The 20,656-nt window shown below is 43.5% G+C and overlaps 1 protein-coding gene across 6 annotated transcripts in view; it reads right to left on the bottom strand.

Moving 5' to 3' along the window:
• mgat3b (beta-1,4-mannosyl-glycoprotein 4-beta-N-acetylglucosaminyltransferase b) overlaps positions 1–20,656 on the bottom strand; it is a 64,731-nt gene that overhangs the window by 18,039 nt on the left and 26,036 nt on the right. For 3 of the 6 annotated variants that reach the window (XM_063880780.1, XM_063880779.1, XM_063880781.1), the window contains one exon: positions 1,984–2,072. The exons of 2 other annotated variants lie outside the window; for them this stretch is intronic. In XM_063880780.1, the coding sequence (XP_063736850.1) occupies positions 1,984–2,009 (26 nt within the window). In that variant the 5' untranslated portion in view covers positions 2,010–2,072. Of the gene's footprint in view, positions 1–1,983; positions 2,073–7,457; positions 7,982–20,656 lie in introns of those variants that run through there. One more of the 6 variants, XM_063880783.1, reaches the window with a different exon arrangement.

Here is a 20,656-nt window from a genome sequence, read left to right as displayed (position 1 = left end):
TTTTGCACTCTACTAAAAAATGTTTTTCGTCTGAACATGTTAAGCAAACAGCGAGCGGGGGAATTAAAATGAAGCAACACAGAGAGAGAGAAACAGTGACCTTCATGCATCGCATAAAACTGAAGCAGCCCGGAGTGTGAGGAAGAGAATGGGAGGAGGAAGAGGAGAGGAATAAAGGGGCATGAGTGTGAGCAATATATCGGAGTCCTGCATAGAGTGTGCAGGGATCTCTGCTCTCAGTGGTTAGCTGACCCGCTCTGTTGTGATTGGTCAACCGCTTAGAGATGTCCCACCCCTTAGACTATCACGTACAATGTGTTGGAGCGCCAGTGTGATGTCACTATGTTCTGGAAGTAAACAAAGGAGTCCAATGGAGGCGTTTCAGGCAAGTGTGTGGGAGAGAAACCCACAGGGATTATAGCCTCTGCAGACCATTTACATGCACTAAAACGTACAGAACACAATACAGGAGAGGGAGAACCCAGAGAGCCTCTTTAATAAAGCATGCATGACGCTCTCTTCAGATGGGGGGGGGGGGGGGAGATCTGTTAGTAGTGCGGCTCCGGCACAAAGATGCAGCCGTCAACAGAGAGCAGTGGTGTGTAACTCCTGCTGCTCGGTCAGAATATAAATGATGCATGGTTGAGATGATCATAAATAGGATAGGAGCGGGGAGGTGATGGGAGCAGAGGGGGAGTCAAAGTGAGGAGGAGGAGGATCTACTGAAGTCTCTTCCTCCTCTCTGCAACTCTTTCAACTCCTCAGTATCATCCGTCATCTTCAATTCCCCTCTCCTCGTCCTGTTCTCCCACACAGCGAGACAAAGAGGAGGAAACGAGGAGGAGAGGCAGCTCCCTCGATACTCAGAGGACTGAATGAAAGGGAGACAGAGAGGAGAGCAAAGGGGGAGGCTTCTCTCTGCTGCACCACAACTATTTCACTGCATCTCACTCATGCATGATGGATCCAGGGACGACTCGATGAAGATCAGTGCACCGATGTAATGTTTTCTGCAGATGCTGGGAAACATGAGACACAGTAAAGGCGGGGGTGGGGTTCTTGTTCTGTGACATTCTGAATCGGTTTTCTCTCCTGAAAGCAGCTCGGTCTTGCTGCTGATGGACCGTTATCTTATTACTGTGTGACATGTGGAAAATGTTATTTTGGGTATTCATCGATACATTTACTTTACATATTGTCTAGTTTTGAGGAGTCTTCCCTCTGTAAAGTGTCAGAGTTTTTAGAAAAGTGCTGCATAAATAAAATGGATTATTATTTTTATAATGCATGTTTGAAAAAAGGCTACCCATTTTATTCATGTGTGATGAGTTCAGCATTAATAAACGTTGGCTGATCTTACGGCTTTGTTTGATATACTTTCTGAAATCTAAAACTTCATAATCTTTCATTCACTAAAGTTAACTCGACTTTGTTGGACTGAGTTTATCTTTAAAGCTAGCAGCTAGAGCTTAAATGCTATTGATGTCACAGGGAGCATTTAGATTGAAGTGGACACAAAAAAGTGTATATTTGTGCAGGTTTTGAATAAAGTCTAGTCTTTCTCTCGGAGTTTCTCTTGAGAGGTTATGGGAGTTTAAGCAGCTAACCCATTAGCCTACACATTCACTATGTTTTATTTTTGAACTTGTTATTCTTGCAAACACTCCAGATTAGTGTTCATTTGTGCAGAGTAAGCATGACTGTGTTTTAGCTTGTGTCAGTTTTTGCTAAACTTCTCCTTTTTAGAATACAAAACACAGATCACTTTTAGAGTCAGTCAAATGAAATATAAAACTCCATCATCTCTTCAGAAACTTACTTCCTTTATCAACTTCATCAACAAACACCACCCTAACCACCAAGAACCACACCACAATCCCCCTTCAAGCCAGCAGAAAACCACCTGAGGAGTTTTCCCTCCCCCTGCACCACCTCACCCCGTCACCAGTCTACACCCGCCACCGACCGTACAGAGGCACTTACACACAGAGTACCCGCGGGCACGACATGTCTGCAGAAACTACTCCAACATGTCACCGGGCGCTGCCTCTGCTACTGCTGCCGCAAGCTGCCTGCAGGGGGGGAACAGTCAAAATATGTGGTGCACACTTTGCATTTCATCACTTGTTCCATGGAGCAGGGGATGTTGATATTAGTCATTTCTGTGACAGGAGGACAGCGCTCAGGGAAACGAGCAGCAGATTCATGAGAAGCAGGTTTTATGCTTTTGCCTTGTGAATCAAATCCTAATCAGACATATCTGTGAGATTCTAGCTGTAAGCTATATGAGCATTTGTAAAGAAATAAACCTGCTGCTTTTTACAACGTAAACACACTTTAAACGACCCTTAACCCACAAGCATCGGAGCTCACTCAGCTATACATCTGCATCTCATTTGTCAATTCAACAAAGTATGAAGCTGCCAAGACGCCAACATTTCAAACCATTTTTTACACAAACACAAGCATAAATTGTAAATGAATCTTTCTCTACATTATACAGTCTCAGAATAAAGTGGTGTTATTCTCTCTGACTCTGAATTCAGGATTGGGATATTTTATTGTTTTAAATGTACTTGAATTGAATATGTTGATATATTTATTCATATTTTTTAAATTTATATTTATGCATTTTATAATAAATATTATTCATTTCATTTCCATCTTTGTGATTCTGATTTTTTTAATTTACATTTTATTTATTTATTTTAATTGTATTTAATAAAGTGATTATTATTATTACTATTTATTTCATTTTTGAATGGTATTTATCATCATCATCATCATCATCATCATCATCATCATCATCATCATCATCATTATTATTATTATAATAATAATAATGATGATGATGATGATGATGATGATGATGATGATGATGATGAATATTATAATAATAAGTATAATAATAATCATTATTACATAGAAACTCTGATTCTGATTCTGATTCTGATTCTGAAGGTACAAACTGTTTCAAGGGGAAATGTTCAGTACATATTTCTCGAGTTTTAATTCACTCCCTTCCTCTCTCTACCTCACCCCTTAGAGGGAGTTTTTTATGAGGTTGTATAACTGCACATGGAGGTGTGTGTGTGTGTGTGTGTGTGTGTGTGTGTGTGTGTGTGTGTGTGTGTGTGTGTGTGTGTGTGTGTGTGTGTGTGTGTGTGTGTGTGTGTGTGTGTGTGTGTGCGCACGCTTTCACTGTTGACCTGTTGAACCAATTTTGCATTGTGATAAATGTCAGACAGTGAAGGAGTGGTGGGGGGGGGGCGTCTTCGTCATGGCTACAGACAACATGCACATATGTTCAATAAACTATACATGTGTTAAATCATCGTCTTCCTCTTGATTAACAGTTCTATCTTTGCCACTTTTGTAACCAGTGAACCCAGTACAGTGCTCCCACTCCGTACAGGTACCTTACCCTGTGCTTAACTGTCCCTCTCACTTCTGATGCACTCGACACCCATCTTCAAATTCAATGCATTTTAATCTTAATTACGCACCTGTGAAGTTTTGTTACAGCAGAAACTCAAACTGCTTCATACACACACACACACACACACACACACACACACACACACACACACACAGCAGCTGAACCTAACAGCAGCGTCTCCTGGTGATTAGCATCTCATTTGCACACATTTCTCTCCACTTCCTGCAAACAGCAGCCTGACACGAGCAGTCATATGAGGACAGGAAGAAGCTGATAGCATGCACGATAGCTGGGTTGCACTTGACTGCATGACCACTTAGCCAAATACTCTGTATCTGTTTGTAAAGCTAACAACATAGAGAGGACATGCTAATAGAGTTGGAAAGTACATCTACTCAGGGGGAAATACAATTCTGAGGTACACTTTCAGTTAATGTAATGCTGCTCTGTATTTCTACTCCAGGGTGTAGTGTAACCCGGTATCAGGGTCTCCGCTCCCTCAAACCAGAAGACAGATTCTCCCCGTAAAATGTTAAAGTGCTGCCAGAGAACAATCTCTCAGAAAGGGTTTACTGAGTCCAGAGATATGGAGATGGGGTCAGGTGTCTGGTCAGACGGCAGAGACAGCTTACGGAGAGTAAATAGGGGATGGGTGTCCGGTGGGTCTGCGGGGGACGAGTGGCAGGCAGCAGGCTGACACTGAGACTGAGATTTCTGATCCTTTCTTTACTCTCCTTTTTTCTGGAGAGGAAGTAAAGAAAGCTCTGGATATATTTGTGGTTGGAGAAGCAATATCTGACTCAGCAGCTTTAAGACGTGAAGACACTATTATTTTATATAAGTGGGCGGGGCTTAATTTAGGAAGAAAGTATTGCCCTTTCAGTTCATTTTGACATCAATGCTATTGTACTTTTATTTAATGCAGGACTTTTACTGGTAACAGACTATTTGAGGATCTACTTCTTGCACAAACCTCCCCTGTTTTCTCTCCTAAACTGGCACATTTAATATTTAAGATTCAGAGCACTCGACTAAAGCAAAAGTGTGCAAAAGTACAAAAGTGTTCACACACACAGGGAGACACACTTGAACACACACCGTCTCACACACGCTGCTTTATGGCTTTAAAGATTTCGCAACGTCAGCGAATCTGCTTCATATGTCGAATGATAAATAATATACAGCCTCTCCACAGCGCTTGTTTTATAAGAAGAGAAGACCGTAAAGCTGTGTGTGTGTGTGTGTGTGTGTGTGTGTGTGTGTGTGTGTGTGTGTGTGTGTGTGTGTGTGTGTGGTGTGTGTGTGTGTGTGTGTGTGTGTGTGTGTGTGTGTGTGTGTGTGTGTTTGTTGGAGACGATGCTAAATCCCCCTTTCTTCTCCTCCGGCACAAAGGAAACTCACAAACATCCCTCGTGTGAAACAGCGTCTCTGGGTTTATTCTGCACCCCCCACTGCCTGTGACTGGTCAGCTGCACAACCTAACAAGCACCGGGGGGGGGGGGAATACAATCAAAACTGAACACCTAGGGTGCGGCAGAACAAACACACTTATATTTCGCTGTTGGAGACAATAAATGGGATCTTAAAGGGACGGTACGGGTGGGGATAGTTAGCTTCTCGTTGGAACTTGTACTCCTGCATCTTCTGTAGGTAAACCTCTGGCTATGGTTAGGTAACTGGACCAGAATATCCACACTATAATATACAGTGGGGCAAAAAAGTATTTAGTCAGCCACCAATTGTGCAAGTTCTCCCATTTAAAAAGATGAGAGAGGCCTGAAATTTTTATCATAGGTATACCTCAACTATGAGAGACAGAATGAGAAAAAAAATCCAGGAAATCACATTGTAGGATTTTTAAAGAATTTATTTTCAAATGATTGTGGAAAATAAGTATTTGGTCAATAACAAAAGTTCATCTCAATACTTTGTTGTATACCCTTTGTTGGCAATGACAGAGGTCAAACGTTTTCTGTAAGTCTTCACAAGGTTTTCACACACTGTTGCTGGTATTTTGGCCCATTCCTCCATGCAGATCTCCTCTAAAGCACTGATGTTTTGGGGCTGTCGCTGGGCAACACAGACTTTCAACTCCCTCCAAAGATTTTCTATGGGGTTGAGATCTGGAGACTGGCTAGGCCACTCCAGGACCTTGAAATACTTCTTACGAAGCCACTCCTTCGTTGCCCTGGCGGTGTGTTTGGGATCATGGTCATGCTGAAAGACCCAGCCACGCTTCATCTTCAGTGCCCTTGCTGATGGAAGGAGGTTTTCACTCAAAATCTCACGATACATGGCCCCATTCATTCTTTCCTTTACACGGATCAGTCGTCCTGGTCCCTTTGCAGAAAAACAGCCCCAAAGCATGATGTTTCCACCCCCATGCTTCACAGTAGGTATGGTGTTCTTTGGATGCAACTCTGCATTCTTTCTCCTCCAAACACGACGAGTTGAGTTTTTACCAAAAAGTTCTATTTTGGTTTCATCTGACCATATGACATTCTCCCAATCCTCTTCTGGATCATCCAAATGCCCTCTAGCAAACTTCAGACGGGCCTGGACATGTACTGGCTTAAGCAGGGGGACACGTCTGGAACTGCAGGATTTAAGTCCCTGGCGGCATAGTGTGTTACTGATGGTAGCCTCTGTTACTTTGGTCCCAGCTCTCTGCAGGTCATTCACTAGGTCCCCCCGTGTGGTTCTGGGATTTTTGCTCACCGTTCTTGTGATCATTTTGACCCCACGGGGTGAGATCTTGCGTGGAGCCCCAGATCGAGGGAGATTAGCAGTGGTCTTGTATGTCTTCCATTTTCTAATAATTGCTCCCACAGTTGATTTCTTCACACCAAACTGCTTACCTATTGCAGATTCAGTTTTCCCAGCCTGGTGCAGGTCTACAATGTTGTCTCTGGTCTCCTTTGACAGCTCTTTGGTCTTGGCCATAGTGGAGTTTGGAGTATGACTGTTTGAGGTTGTGGACAGGTGTCTTTTATACTGATAACGAGTTCAAAAAGGTGCCATTAATACAGGTAACGAGTGGAGGACAGAGGAGCCTCTTAAAGAAGAAGTTACAGGTCTGTGAGAGCCAGAAATCTTGCTTGTTTGTAGGTGACCAAATACTTATTTTACCGAGGAATTTACCAATTAATTCATTAAAAATCCTACAATGTGATTTCCTGGATTTTTTTTTCTCATTCTGTCTCTCATAGTTGAAGTGTACCTATGATAAAAATTACAGGCCTCTCTCATCTTTTTAAATGGGAGAACTTGCACAATTGGTGGCTGACTAAATACTTTTTTGCCCCACTGTATATAATGCATCAAAACTATTCAAAATGGTGACCTTGCACTTCACCTGAGAGACACACAGCAACACATCAACCCTGGGAATATTTGGAATAGAAATCCATTGTCTGAACGGGTAAAAAAAGGAGTGTGGGAGTGTGAGGGACGATACTGTTGGATGACATGAACACAAAAGCAGAATATACATTTCCAGCCACCGCCGGTTATCATATCGCTTTACAAACCCGGGGTCGGAAACAGAATACAAGAAGTGTACCGTGTCGGGGAGAGGCCCTTTATTGTCCATCTCCTTCACATCTCCAAGGACAAAAACACCCCCAAAAAGTCTGATACATGTTGCTGCTAATGAGGTAAGGATGCATGAAGTGGTGGTTATTATGGGAGCATGCACTGGACCTTTACTGACAGACAGAAGACTGAAAAAATGTCCCACATACGGAGTCCATTTGACAGAAAATGAACCCAGTCTTTCTTTTGTTTTCATTTAAACCAGTCTGAATATAAACGAGGCTCATTTCTCATTATTTTAGAGACAAAATTACTTATCAGTTAATTAAAAACAAGCAAAGGACTAATCAGAAATCCAAACAAGCATCAGATGCAGCCACAGGTGTTCCAATTAACACCAGCTGAACTCTAAAAGTCCCGTCAAAACTTGAAGAAATTTGGTCCGGAATCCACTCAAAGTGAACTGAAAATGAAAACCACTTACTTGTTCTTCTATTTTTTAATTCCTCCCATGATAGACGGGTCTCAGAGCTGCAGCCGTAAAGGTTTATAGCTTTACAGAGTAAGTCCGTCACCATGCCTCCGCTCTTTGTGTCCCCGCCTGCCCTGCCTCCTCTCACTGTCAGACCTTTACATAATGATGAGAGGTTCCTCCTTGAGCAAACATTCGATGAGATGAAGCTTCACTCCGAGCTGATATACTTCACTTCCTGTTTCATGTTTCCTCCTAACGCATCAACACACTTTGAATAATGAGAGAGACACACACACACACACACACACACACACACACACACACACACACACACACACACACAGCACGACTGGAAACGAAATTCAGAAACAACAACTGTTCTTTCTGTTGCATGAGGACGATGTCTACATATCTGGTGGCATTTTGGTCAGAAAGAAGAAGCATAAAAACAGTTCTCTGTCAGCATTCTCCATTTCACCCAAGTTCAAATAAACTGAAAGCAGAACAACATTAACTTTGTGGACCTCCCAAAGTTAACAAACACTGAACGATTAAGGCGGTTACACAAAAAAGTAAACACATTTTCAGCAGGAAATGATTCAAGGCGTGCATTGGCAGAAGTTAAAGAGGCTCCACTCAGCTGTTTGTGGGGCTGCCCCTCCTGTAGTGTTCTATGGGTTAGTGCATGTAAATGGTCTGCAAAGACTTAAATCCCAGTGTTAAGTTTACTCGTGGTCTCTATGTTTCTGTTGCTATTGTTTTATTTCAATGTCGGAGGAGCCTGGGACTCAAGCTCTCCATTGCCATATGTGCACTGTTGCTGCTGTGCATGTCATGATAAAACCATTGTGTGTGTGTGTGTGTGTGTGTGTGTGTGTGTGTGTGTGTGTGTGTGTGTGTGTGTGTGTGTGTGTGTGTGTGTGTGTGTGTGTGTATGTGTTGTGGGAGTGGGAGGATGGGAAAGCCTCCCTATCTCCGGCTTCATCTATACTTCAGCTCGGCTGCGCTCCGTGAGGTCTTTCTCTCGCTCCCTTATGCTCGCTTTCTGCACTGAAGGTGGAGACAAGTGTTCCTCGGTACATTACACCGCCCACCCCCCCCCCCATCGATCCATCCCCAACCCCGTCCACCCCCCCTCCCTCCTGAGGCCCAGCAGCAGCACGGTGAATGAAGATGTTCTCAACATACCGAGTGTGTTCGAGGAAAGGGTGAAACAGCCTTACAGCAGCCTTACAGCCGCTTAGATATAGATATGTATATTCCCCTCTGTACGTTATCCTCGACTGAACCTCAGACATTAAACATTCACCGGACTACAATGTGAACCACCTGCTTTACATTCCTGTCTCTATGGCTATTACCTCTGCTAAGGAGGGGTTTCATTTGGTGTCTTTCTGCAGAAATATAGAAAAACTCGGGGTCCGAACTTCATGACATTTGGTGGAAGGGTGAACCATTGACCAAGGATTAACTCCAGTCTTCAGGCATTTGGTTTTACTTTCTATTAACATTGTGAGGAAGGGTATTTGTGCTGCATTCATGTGGTGTTAGAATAATTGGTTAAATGGGTTTCCAACCGGGAGAAGTCCCATAAACGGCTTGTTTAAACACCCCTTCAAAAAGAGAGCTACGAGCCTTACAGCAGCAGGTTACATCTGTATATTCCCCTTTGTGCGTTGTCCTTTACTGATCCTAAAACATTACTAATTAACCACATTATGATTTCACCTACGTGCTTTACATTTACCGTCTTTATCTTGCTTGTTTTCAGTGTTTTTTTCACTCTTTCTTCAGGAATATAGGAAAAATACTCGTCTGATTTTAATGAAATTTGGTGGAAGTGTGAAGAATCAGCCATGGATTAACTCATAAAACCTTGGAGAGGATCTGAGTCTTTGAGCAAATGTAGTTTAACTTTCTTTAACAATGTGAACAAGGGTATTTGTGCTGCACTCATGTGGTGTTAGCTTAATTGGTTAAATGGGTTTCCAACTGGGAGAAGTCCCGTAAACGCCTTGTTTAAACACCCCTTAAAAAAACAGAGCTACGAGCCTCCCAGCAGCAGGTCAAACACGTATATTCCCCTTTGTGCGTTGTCCTTACTGATCCTAAAACATCCCCAATTACCCAGATTATAATGTCACCGACGGGCTTTACACTTCATGTCTTTATCTTGTGGTTTTTTTTAGTCTTTCTGCCGGAATATAGGAAAAATACTCGCCTGATTTTCATGAAATTTGGTGGAAGTGTGAAGAATCAGCCAAGACTCATAAAATGTTGGATTGGATTTGAAACTTTGGGCAGATCCACACATTCGGTTTTGCTTTCTCAAACGTTGCATGGTAGTGCCTTTGTGCTGCACTCATGTGGTGTAAGAATAATTGGTTGAATGGGTTTCCAGCTGGAAGCATTCCCAACTGATATTAACGGGTTGTTTAAACGGTAACAGCGATGCCATTAGAAATGTATGAATACATTCCCGTCTGTACTTTGTCCTCCCCTGCACCTAAAGCATTAATAATCAGATGTTAAGGTGAATGATCTGCGTTTACTGTCTTTACCTGTATTACCTCTGCAGAGGAGCTGATTGCTGGCTGGCTTTGCATGTCTGTCTGCAGGAATACTGGAAAAGAACTCGTCTGATTTCCCTGAAATTTGGTGGAAGGGTGAAGAATCAGCCGAGGATTCACTCATAACATTTTGGATTGCATCTGAATCTTTGGGCAGAAACACACATTTAGTTTCTCCTTCTTTGAGAATGGGAAATAGGGCCTTTGTGCTGCAGTCTTTCATGAATATCAACAACAAAACTCAGTATAAATACGACAAATCCAACAGACACAAGAACAGCGTCACTGCAAGGGCTGAAATGAAACGTGGTATTGAGAGTAGAATGCACGCAGTATTCCAGCAGTGGTAGTAACGGTGTGTGTTTTATGAACTCGTATACTCTTTGTGTGTCACAGTAAATCTGCGGTCCGTCCTGCGGGACAATAAGCCTCGCTCAGCTGGACCCCCTCCTCACTTCCTTCCGGCTTTCTGTTCCAACTTTCTCTGAGTCATTCTGAGAGCAGCAGTTTTCCGAGGGCATGTTCAGATGATCGCAGCTGAACTCTCACATTTCCTCCTCTCTGCAGGGCCTCGCAAAGGAAAGGTTGCTTTTACCATAACGCTGCCCTGTCCTCCCCTTCCTCCTCCTCCTGCTCCTCTTCCTCCTTCTGTTCAAATGTCACATGCTCCTGTAAACAGCTCAGGTTTCTCTCTGGGGGATTGAAGTCGGTTGTGGTACTTATGGGTCGAGTACGGAGACTTTGAGTAGAGATCATTTTGTTTCTAACTTTTCTTTCTGTGCAAGATTAGAGATATTAAAGCCATAACCAGTAACTCTTGCATCTTGTTGGCATAACGGTAAATGTTCTGTCCATCTACAGCTCTTCAGGACCCCCCAAAGCATCACAAACTAAGAGTCATTCAGCGATTCACACCTTGTTCATGCAGAACAGCTCCATTTGCTCTAGAGAAGCTAACACTGATACACACTCACACACACTCACACACACTCACACTCACACGCCATTAGCCATCGGGAACAACTCAGGGTTCAGTATCCTGCCCGAGGACACATCAAGGTGGGATCGAACCCACAAGCTTCTGGTGGAAAGACACCCACACTCCCTCTCAGCCACAGCCGCCCTTGTGACTTCTTAGTGTGCTTTCTCTAACAGGTGCTTCTCACCTGCTGTGGGAAGGACGAAGCTGACGGTTGAGAAACACCTGCAGTATTTGGGTATGAACTATGAAAGCTGTGTGAAGAGACACAAGCTCACTTTCACTTCTGCAGAAAAGTCCTGGGGTCACACACATCTGCACTAACACACACTTCCTCAGACTGTAAAGTAACCTGCTTTATTTTTTGATTCTGTGCGGCCGGGATCGAACCCACAATCTACTGGATGGAAGACGACCGCACTCCCTCGCAGCCACCAGTTTTCTACGTTGCTACGTCTGCTTGAGCTAAATACTGCTTCTTGCTGTGTATTATTATTTAGTGTTATTATTTAAGTCGGTTTTATGCTTTTATTTTGAAGGCATCTTCGGGCACCTGGTGGCCAAGGTATACAGGTGTTGCTGGGAGCAGAGCACCAGGCGTGTGATTTCTACCAGGACGAGACGAGCACGCCACAGGCACCGGGAACATGTGGGAAATTATGCACTTTAAATAAATATATGAAGCCACCATCTTGTCTGGACTTCCTGCGTATGATTCCCTTTCTGGAGCCTCAGGTTAACAATTCAGTGTTATTTCCTTATGGTTATGGCACCAACAAATGTCTTTCTTTTACTGCAGTTTGATTGTTGCTGGTAGCAATAGCACATCATAAAACCTGTAAATCACTGTCATAAACAGAAATGCCCTCATGGTCTGTTAATGTGTGACCAGTGACATTTAGAACAAGAGTTGTTGTGCAAAGAAAGCCTGTGTGGGCAACTTTCATGCAAGTTATTCAACATATCACACATTTTAAGGTGTTCAATGCAGTCAAAGAAACCTTAAAAACCGTAGCCTTTAACTCAGGAAACGTGTCAAAGACAGTGAGATCTGGTGGAAGAACTCCTGGTTCAGAGTTCAGGAGTGAAGTTTGAGGGTCAGGGGTTTCAACACATAAATAACTCGGCTAAAAATAGTCAGAGTAAAAATGATTTGTCAGGAGCGAGAGCTGTCCGTCTTTCAGTGAGCGTGAAATTAACTACATTACACCTCTCTCTGCAGCTCCGTCAGTATCTTATATAAGATGTGTTTCATATTTGATGAAGCCGGCCGTGATTGCAAAGCTGAGCATTCCCTGAAAGTTATTTCCAGCGTCAGCAAAAAGCCCTCGTGAAGGAAAATCACGCAGCAGGAGGTCAGCTCTTAAAAAACAAGGGAAAGGGTTCAAAAAGGGGGAATTGTGCTTGAAATGACAAAAATAACCTGCAAAACAAAACCAGAAAAAACTCTATCTCATATCTAGCCTCAGATATCCAACCAGAATCTTAAAATAGTTCCGCCGCATTACAAGAGGTCGAGTTCTTCGGGATTTAAAGAAAGCTCAATGAAACGTCTCTCAATTTGAAGGAGAAAATGCTTGAATTGAGCAAAGGTTATTGCTATTATCCTAAAATAAGACTGTATGTTTAGGACTTATGTTCTATAATATTTTTATCAGAAAGAATTTTAAAATATCATAAAAAAGGTTGTAAAAAATGTGGGATATTTTACGGTAATGTTCGTGCAGGTTTTTAGCAAATCTGAATTCGTATCCTCACGGTTTATTGCACTTATTGTAAATTGTTTGGGATGAAAAATGCCATCTAATTGAATCATCATCATCATCATCATCATCATCATCATCATCATCACCATCACCATCATCATCATCATCATGCAAAGCCATTAACCTCCTGTCTCTCCCAGTAGAGCTCTGCTAATGAACTCTCAGAAAAGCAATCTCCACAGCGGTGATTCACTCCTTAAGTCGTCTTTAAGCCCCGCCCCCTCATTTCTACCACTGTCCCCCCCCCCCCCCCCCCCACTGTGCGGCTGACTCACGCTGGAGTTTGTATAACACAGCAGTAATGACAGGCCTCTGCAGAACATCAACAAAGACTCTCCGTGTTGCAATGCCTTCCCCAGGTGTGTCATTATAGAAACACAAAGGCTCTCTCTCAGTTTTTCTCCCCCATCCCGTCCCCCCCTTGAATGATGTGAGGAGTGTTGGTTGCTTCTGTTTGGGCCTGGAGGATCCAAGTCATTGGTTTTGTGTGAGTGTTATGGGGGTAACTGTGGTGTCTTTTACCTACACTCAAATAAGGGTCCCGAAACAGAACATATATCATCCCAGCGGACAAGTTCCCCCCCAAAAACAGTGCTGAGGGTCACACAGAAGAAGAAGCAGAAGAAGAAGAAGAAGAAGAAGAAGAAGAAGAGGAAGAGGAAGAGGAAGAAGTTGGTCTAATGCTAGTAGACAGCCGCTCACTCTGTGACACTGACGTTCAGTTTCTCGTGTTGCAAGATCTCGCAAGACGTTCTTTCTGAAGGAAACAAATCAGTTGAATTAATCTCCAAAAATAGTCGATTTCCTCCGGATTTTTCTGTCTGAAAATACAATCTTAGTGATAAAACGTTCAGCAGATAAGCAGCTTGTGAAAAGTGGGTCCAATATTTCCTTTTCTGACCTTATGGTGGAACAATCCGTCCGTACAGAAGCTGTGGGGTTAGGGTTAGGGTTGGGAAAGCTAAGTAAGAGCCACCTGCTTTCTAAATCATCTTTGATCAAACTCTCTGAAAACGATCCTTTGTTTTGTTTCAACTGTGTTTCTCAGAGTGTATTGAACATGCTGGCCTCCTGGTGTCCATCAGTATGGTAGAGAAATGGAATGACAGCAGACACTGGAGGGTTTCCTGCCATCTCTGTGGGTGTGTGCGTGTGTGATTGTTTACCCGTGAGACACACACACACACTCGCTGCCAGCCAGCCTTTGTGAAGACGACACCTGCTGAATCCCCGCAGCCTTTCATCTGCTGCTGACGCTCGAGCTGCTGCCTCCTCTCGGAGTGAAGAGGTTTAATGTCCGCTAACAACCCGGTCTATCGGCGAGGGACGGACACAATCTAAACTTGTAAACAGAGGCTAAAGTAGGTCAACACCAAACCCTGACCCAGCCCCCATTGTCTGTTCTGCTGCATTGTTATTGTGGAAACAGGAAGATAGAAGTTCCATTTGGCCTCCAGTCAAGCCTCATGGTTTTTGCATTAAGTCTCAGGTCGGGGCGCTAAGTGCTGGAGGAACAGAAGCAGGCCTGATGGACCCGGGGAGGGGCGCCATGACGTCCAGTACTGCTGGGATGCATAACAGGATACTCAAAGTGAACAACAGATTCCAAGGATGCTGGCTGATGAAGAAGAGGAAGGAAGCTAGGTAATATGAGGCTTAGCCATCTTGCCAAATAGTGAGCCTGTGCTGATGTAAGAACACTATGTCAGAACTGGTTTGTAAATGGTTCTCAATGATTCATAAAGTGTTTACAACCTAATTAATAACCTAATTATAAACCCTGTATGATCCTTTATAAGGGTAGTCTTACTGTAAAGTGGTACCCATCCCTCCACCGTTAGCCCTAGCGTGAAAGCTAACCCTAACCCAGCTGTTTCTTTCACATAGCTTCCAGCAGGTCGGATATTCCAGGACACCACTGATCTGTGGAGGTGCCTGGAGGAGCTTCCGTAATCCCCGCGGGTTAATCGAGTTCTGCGATTACAACCGTAATGCGAGGAAGATAACGCTAAAGTGGTTTTATCAGACAGGGGAGACATTACCCTGCTGCCTCTGATCAAATTATTGAAGTCGCTGCAAACACCATGAGGAGGATGGAGGCTGGAGGTGAAGGGGAAACAGAGAGAGTCAGAGGCGCGCGGAAGAAGGGATGTTTGGTGCCAATTGTTTTCAAGCTTCTCATCCAGACAGGAGACGACAGCGCTCTGCAGATTTCATAACAGAAAGGTCTGGACTGCTTTATCTAGGGCTGTGCTAAATGTCACTTTTCTTCCTGTTTTCATTTGAAGCTTTGAACGAGTGCTGTTGTATTTCATTTTACAACGCTTTGAACCAAACACACAAAAGAAACCCCTGATTTCAGTCAGAAAATTCTTCTGAGTGTGACTATATCAGCATGTAGAGTCTCTACTTTAAAGAGTCCTCTCCTGCTGATGTTCAGGTGTATATCAGTATGTAGAGTCTCTACTTTAAAGAGTCCTCTCCTGCTGATGTTCAGGTGTATATCAGTATGTAGTGTCTCTACTTTAAAGAGTCCTCTCCTGCTGATGTTCAGGTGTATATCAGCATGTAGTGTCTCTACTTTAAAGAGTCCTCTCCTGCTGATGTTCAGGTGTATATCAGTATGTAGTGTCTCTACTTTAAAGAGTTCTCTCCTGCTGATGTTCAGGTGTATATCAGTATGTAGTGTCTCTACTTTAAAGAGTCCTCTCCTGCTGATGTTCAGGTGTATATCAGTATGTAGTGTCTCTACTTTAAAGAGTCCTCTCCTGCTGATGTTCAGGTGTATATCAGTATGTAGTGTCTCTACTTTAAAGAGTCCTCTCCTGCTGATGTTGAGGTGTATATCAGTATGTAGAGTCTCTACTTTAAAGAGTCCTCTCCTGCTGATGTTCAGGTGTATATCAGTATGTAGTGTCTCTACTTTAAAGAGTCCTCTCCTGCTGATGTTCAGGTGTATATCAGTGTGTAGGGTCTCTACTTTAAAGAGTCCTCTCCTGCTGATGTTCAGGTGTATATCAGTGTGTAGGGTCTCTACTTTAAAGAGTCCTCTCCTGCTGATGTTCAGGTGTATATCAGTATGTAGTGTCTCTACTTTAAAGAGTCCTCTCCTGCTGATGTTCAGGTGTATATCAGTATGTAGAGTCTCTACTTTAAAGAGTCCTCTCCTGCTGATGTTCAGGTGTATATCAGTATGTAGAGTCTCTACTTTAAAGAGTCCTCTCCTGCGGATGTTCAGGTGTATATCAGTATGTAGTGTCTCTACTTTAAAGAGTCCTCTCCTGCTGATGTTCAGGTGTATATCAGTATGTAGAGTCTCTACTTTAAAGAGTCCTCTCCTGCTGATGTTCAGGTGTATATCAGTATGTAGAGTCTCTACTTTAAAGAGTCCTCTCCTGCTGATGTTCAGGTGTATATCAGTATGTAGTGTCTCTACTTTAAAGAGTCCTCTCCTGCTGATGTTCAGGTGTATATCAGTATGTAGTGTCTCTACTTTAAAGAGTCCTCTCCTGCTGATGTTCAGGTGTATATCAGTATGTAGAGCTCTCTACTTTAAAGAGTCCTCTCCTGCTGATGTTCAGGTGTATATCAGTATGTAGTGTCTCTACTTTAAAGAGTCCTCTCCTGCTGATGTTCAGGTGTATATCAGTATGTAGACTCTCTACTTTAAAGAGTCCTCTCCTGCTGATGTTCAGGTGTATATCAGTATGTAGAGTCTCTACTTTAAAGATTCAGACCCAGAGTTTAAAGAGTGTTTAGAGAGTTAATAGCTAGTTAGTAAAGTCTGAAATGAGAGTATAAATATTCCTGACCTGCAGGTCCTTGAAGGGTTTATCTGAGACATATCTCCTCCGCACTGAACGCTCCAAAGTCCTCTGATAAAACCAGCAGAGACGAGGAAAGTCTGAAGGTCTGAGCACGTCTGGTTTTAATGGGAGTGTTACGCATGGTGATAATGAGAGTGCTAATGTGAGGCAACAGAAATATTTGGTGTATAGCAGAGGAAGGAAAGTGGTGAAATGATTTCTCTGGTGCAACGATAAGCTTTCAGCATGCATCTGTTGAGCAACAGTCCATACATCAGGAAACACTGCAATAAAAAGTGATTTTTCTGCATGTGTGTTGTAAAAAACCAAAGGGTATAAATGGTGCGAAAGTCTTCAGAATATAGAGAGGAAGGAAAGTGGAGAGCTTGGGGTGTGTCCTGAGAGGAGGAGAGGAAACCTGATTAGATTTAGAGAAAAGAAGACGTCATAATGCAACAGAACTTTTGTCAATTTTAGGCAAAAAAAGGTTTAAATATTTCCATAAAGAAAGTCGATTAAATGTAAAAAAGAAAAAGTTCCTTCAAAGTGTAATACTTAAGAAAAACAAGAGGAAGAAATTCAAGGAAAATCAAACAAACTTTATATTGTGGATAAAAAGTAAACTATAACTGCAGGAAGGAAACGCACAGCCCTTTTGTTATAATCAAAAGATAAGTGTTAATAAAGGCAGGTGTAAACTCGTGGTAATTAAAGGACATTTTTAACGGTTATAGAGGCGACACATCTCTAAAGGATCTGAGCATGTGTTGCTTTAAACTGAAATGTTATCGTGCAGTCCGACTGAATCCAAAACCTGTTTTGTTGACTCATCCCACAACCACGCTGCTCACCTCACACAACCCGGGGCAGCACATTCAGACCTGCACTGCTGACACACGCGCACACACACACACACACACACACACACACACACACACACACACACACACACACACACACACACACACAGACACACACACACACACACACACACACACACACACACACACACACACACACACACACACACACACACACACACACACACACACACACACACAATAGCGTCCTTTGTGTGGCCCCTGCAGCTCTGCTCCCGTGTTGGAGCAGCTGAGCAGCAGTTGTGTGTGACGGACAGCGACGGGGTCCCATCGGCACATTTCTGTCCAGACTTGTAACGGGTCCCGGTGCCAAGTGCAATCACACCGCCCGTCTCTGCCCGCTCAGATCACTGCGCCGTGCATGCTGGGAACTGTCAGGAAAAGTTGTGCACATGCCTGATAACGGCAAAAAAACTGTGACTCTGTGTGTGTGTGTGTGTGTGTGTGTGTGTGTGTGTGTGTGTGTGTGTGTGTGTGTGTGTGTGTGTGTGTGTGTGTGTGTGTGTGTGTGTGTGTGTGTGTGTGTGTGTGTGTGTGTTACTTTTTTCACCATAACACCACACCCTCTCGTGTTCAGACTTGACCTTCAGGAGCAAAAAGGAAAGCAGATCAACACATAGAGCAACACCACAATGAAACACGGCAGGTCTTAAAAACTCCGCTGTGGTTTTCAAATCCTCCTCTCACCCCACAGTGACCCGTCTGAGAGAGGAGAGGAAGTGTCAATTTCAAAACATCTGCTCGGGGCTGCACTTCCATCAGCAACATATTCTGCTTTTAATTCAGACCAATCACTGGAGGGTTTGGTCGACTTCTGACCTGTTTCAAACCCAGGAAAACCTGCTGGATGTTTTCAATCCGACTATCGAGCAGTGCAGGGATGTCGTATTTCTCTGTTGGACCCTGAAGGCAGCAGGGTTCAATGGGATTTTTCTGTTGGATTTTGGTCACATGCACCCTATCAGACCGCAGTAGAAACTGCAGCCAGTGAAAGGGCAGATCTCAGACAGGTGTTTGTGGATTCAACACAAACTGGTTCACCCTAAAAACATGTTTAAAGAACCGTAGTTTATGTAAACTGAAAAATAATAATAACAATAAGACTGGATTCTGCACGCCAACAGAAAACCATCCGGATGAACTGCTGTGTTTATTGTTCCATGTGCATGTGGAAGTACTTTGTAATGAATGTTTGGATGATTTCTCAGCTCATAGGTGTCCACTGTTAGCATCTGGCAGCCTGCTAACAGTGCTAGCATCTCCAGAGCCCTTTCTATCTGCAGATCTTTCCAGAACATGAGCCTCCCTTGCATTCAGAGCGCTACCTTTAAAGGTCAGCAACGTGCAGGAGAAAGTAAAGAATAAGAAATGAAAATGTCATGTGTTGGTGTTTGCGTGTGCAGCCCTCTGAGAGCGGGTATATCCGCGGGTGATCTGCTGCCCCTCTCCTGGTGTAGCGCTCATGCTAATCCTAGATGCACACAACAAACAAACAAACAACAACAACTATTGACACTGTTTTCAATCTTCCCCCGGCTGACTCCTCACTGTCGCTACTCTGCTCCCCCGCAGCCTCTCTCCAGCTCCGTCTTTAGAAAGTTTGCTGACATTTTAAAAGCATTTTCCATTATGTTCCTGAAAACATCACACGAGGCGACAACGGGACGAGGAACTGCAAATGGCCCCGGGCAGAGAAGAAGAGCAGGACTACAGGTCAGCTCAGAGGGTTGGTATTAACACAGTGACATAGATTAGTGATTTCATGAGGGGGGGGGGGTAACCATCGAGTCCCAGAGCCATGAATCAGACGCACATCTCACTTACACCATCAAAAGTTTGTTAAGAAAAGCAGCAGCAGTATTTTGGATCAGCTCAGGAATCAAATCATCTGCATGAAAATATCAAAGGGTTCTTTTTCAAAGCATATTAAAGACTTTGAGGGTCTGTTTTGGCTCCAGAACAGCCACCATTGTACCTAAAGGTGTTCTGGAGCTGTTAATTAACTCACATGATCAGAAAACAGCTCACATCTTCTTCATCCCTTTAAGACAACATCTCCTCCCTGGCTTTAAGGACACTGACATGGACAACGGTTTGAAATGAAAGTCTGGTACTGTATGTAGAGGTTTGTCGCAAGTCAGTTCTGCTTTAGATTCTGTCAGAGGATTAGTTACGCCACAAGAAGAGACGACAAAACCCCTGTACGCTTAACACAACGTCAGCAACAGCTGCAAAATGAACCCCGAACCGTCATTAAGAATTATGACCGATTACTGAACTAACACGATTGGCTTGTCACGAGAAAATCTGGTCCACCCTCTTCTCCTCTTCTTCAACACTATATTCCAGGTGTTAGATATACACAGAGCCTGTCTCTGATTGGCTGAAACACAAAGAGATCATTGTCCCATAACCCCCTCTGTTTTCAGCCCTGTTCCTAAAGTGGGGATTCTGTGTCTGCAGCTTTAAATGCTAATGAGCTGCTGCTGGCCACGCCCCTCTGAGACGCTGAAAAGACTCAATGGAGCTCTAGGAGGAGATTCATGTGATGCCCACACAACATTGTGACATCACAAAGGGACCAAAATCGGATCAGCGTATCATAGGGGAGCCTTTAAGTGAGCCAGAATTGTAGCTAGCTTTGATGCTAACACTTTTCTCCTTGGTTTTATTCATTTTAGAAGACACAATGCACATTCACTGGCATGAGAACTATTTAATAAATCATGTTAATTAACAACAGACAGAAAAGCACATGCAGAAGCACAGGAAAAGGCTCAAAGACACAGATGATATGACCCTCACTCAAGTTCATTTTACACAGTTTTTGGGATGTTATGTTCCTCCGTTTTGTGGGAATAGACCCTGTTTGATCTCCTTTAATCAGCGGGAGTCAAGCTGTCAATTATCCGGCTGAATGTAAAATATCCATTCTGCTGCTGCTCCTCTGGATTCTTCAAATTAAACTCCTGCAGATGCTCGCAGCGGTTTGATGAGCCCCTTCTGCGTCGGCTGATTGGAGGCGAGTGGAACGTTTAAAAACAAAAATGTAAATAATCTCTCTTCATTTCCTGTGCATTTTCAGGGCTTTAAGGCAGTGATTGCACAAGGGGGGGGGGATCGAAACAAACATGATGCATTTCTGTGTAAAACGACACACACTTAATCTCTGTAACCCCGTGTGCAGAGCCTCCTCTCAGGGAAAC

Source organism: Eleginops maclovinus, chromosome 4 (genome assembly GCF_036324505.1).
Source record: "Eleginops maclovinus isolate JMC-PN-2008 ecotype Puerto Natales chromosome 4, JC_Emac_rtc_rv5, whole genome shotgun sequence".
NCBI lineage: Eukaryota > Metazoa > Chordata > Actinopteri > Perciformes > Eleginopidae > Eleginops > Eleginops maclovinus.
Note: the sequence above shows the minus strand (reverse complement) of the source record. Positions and strands in the feature narration are given on the sequence as shown.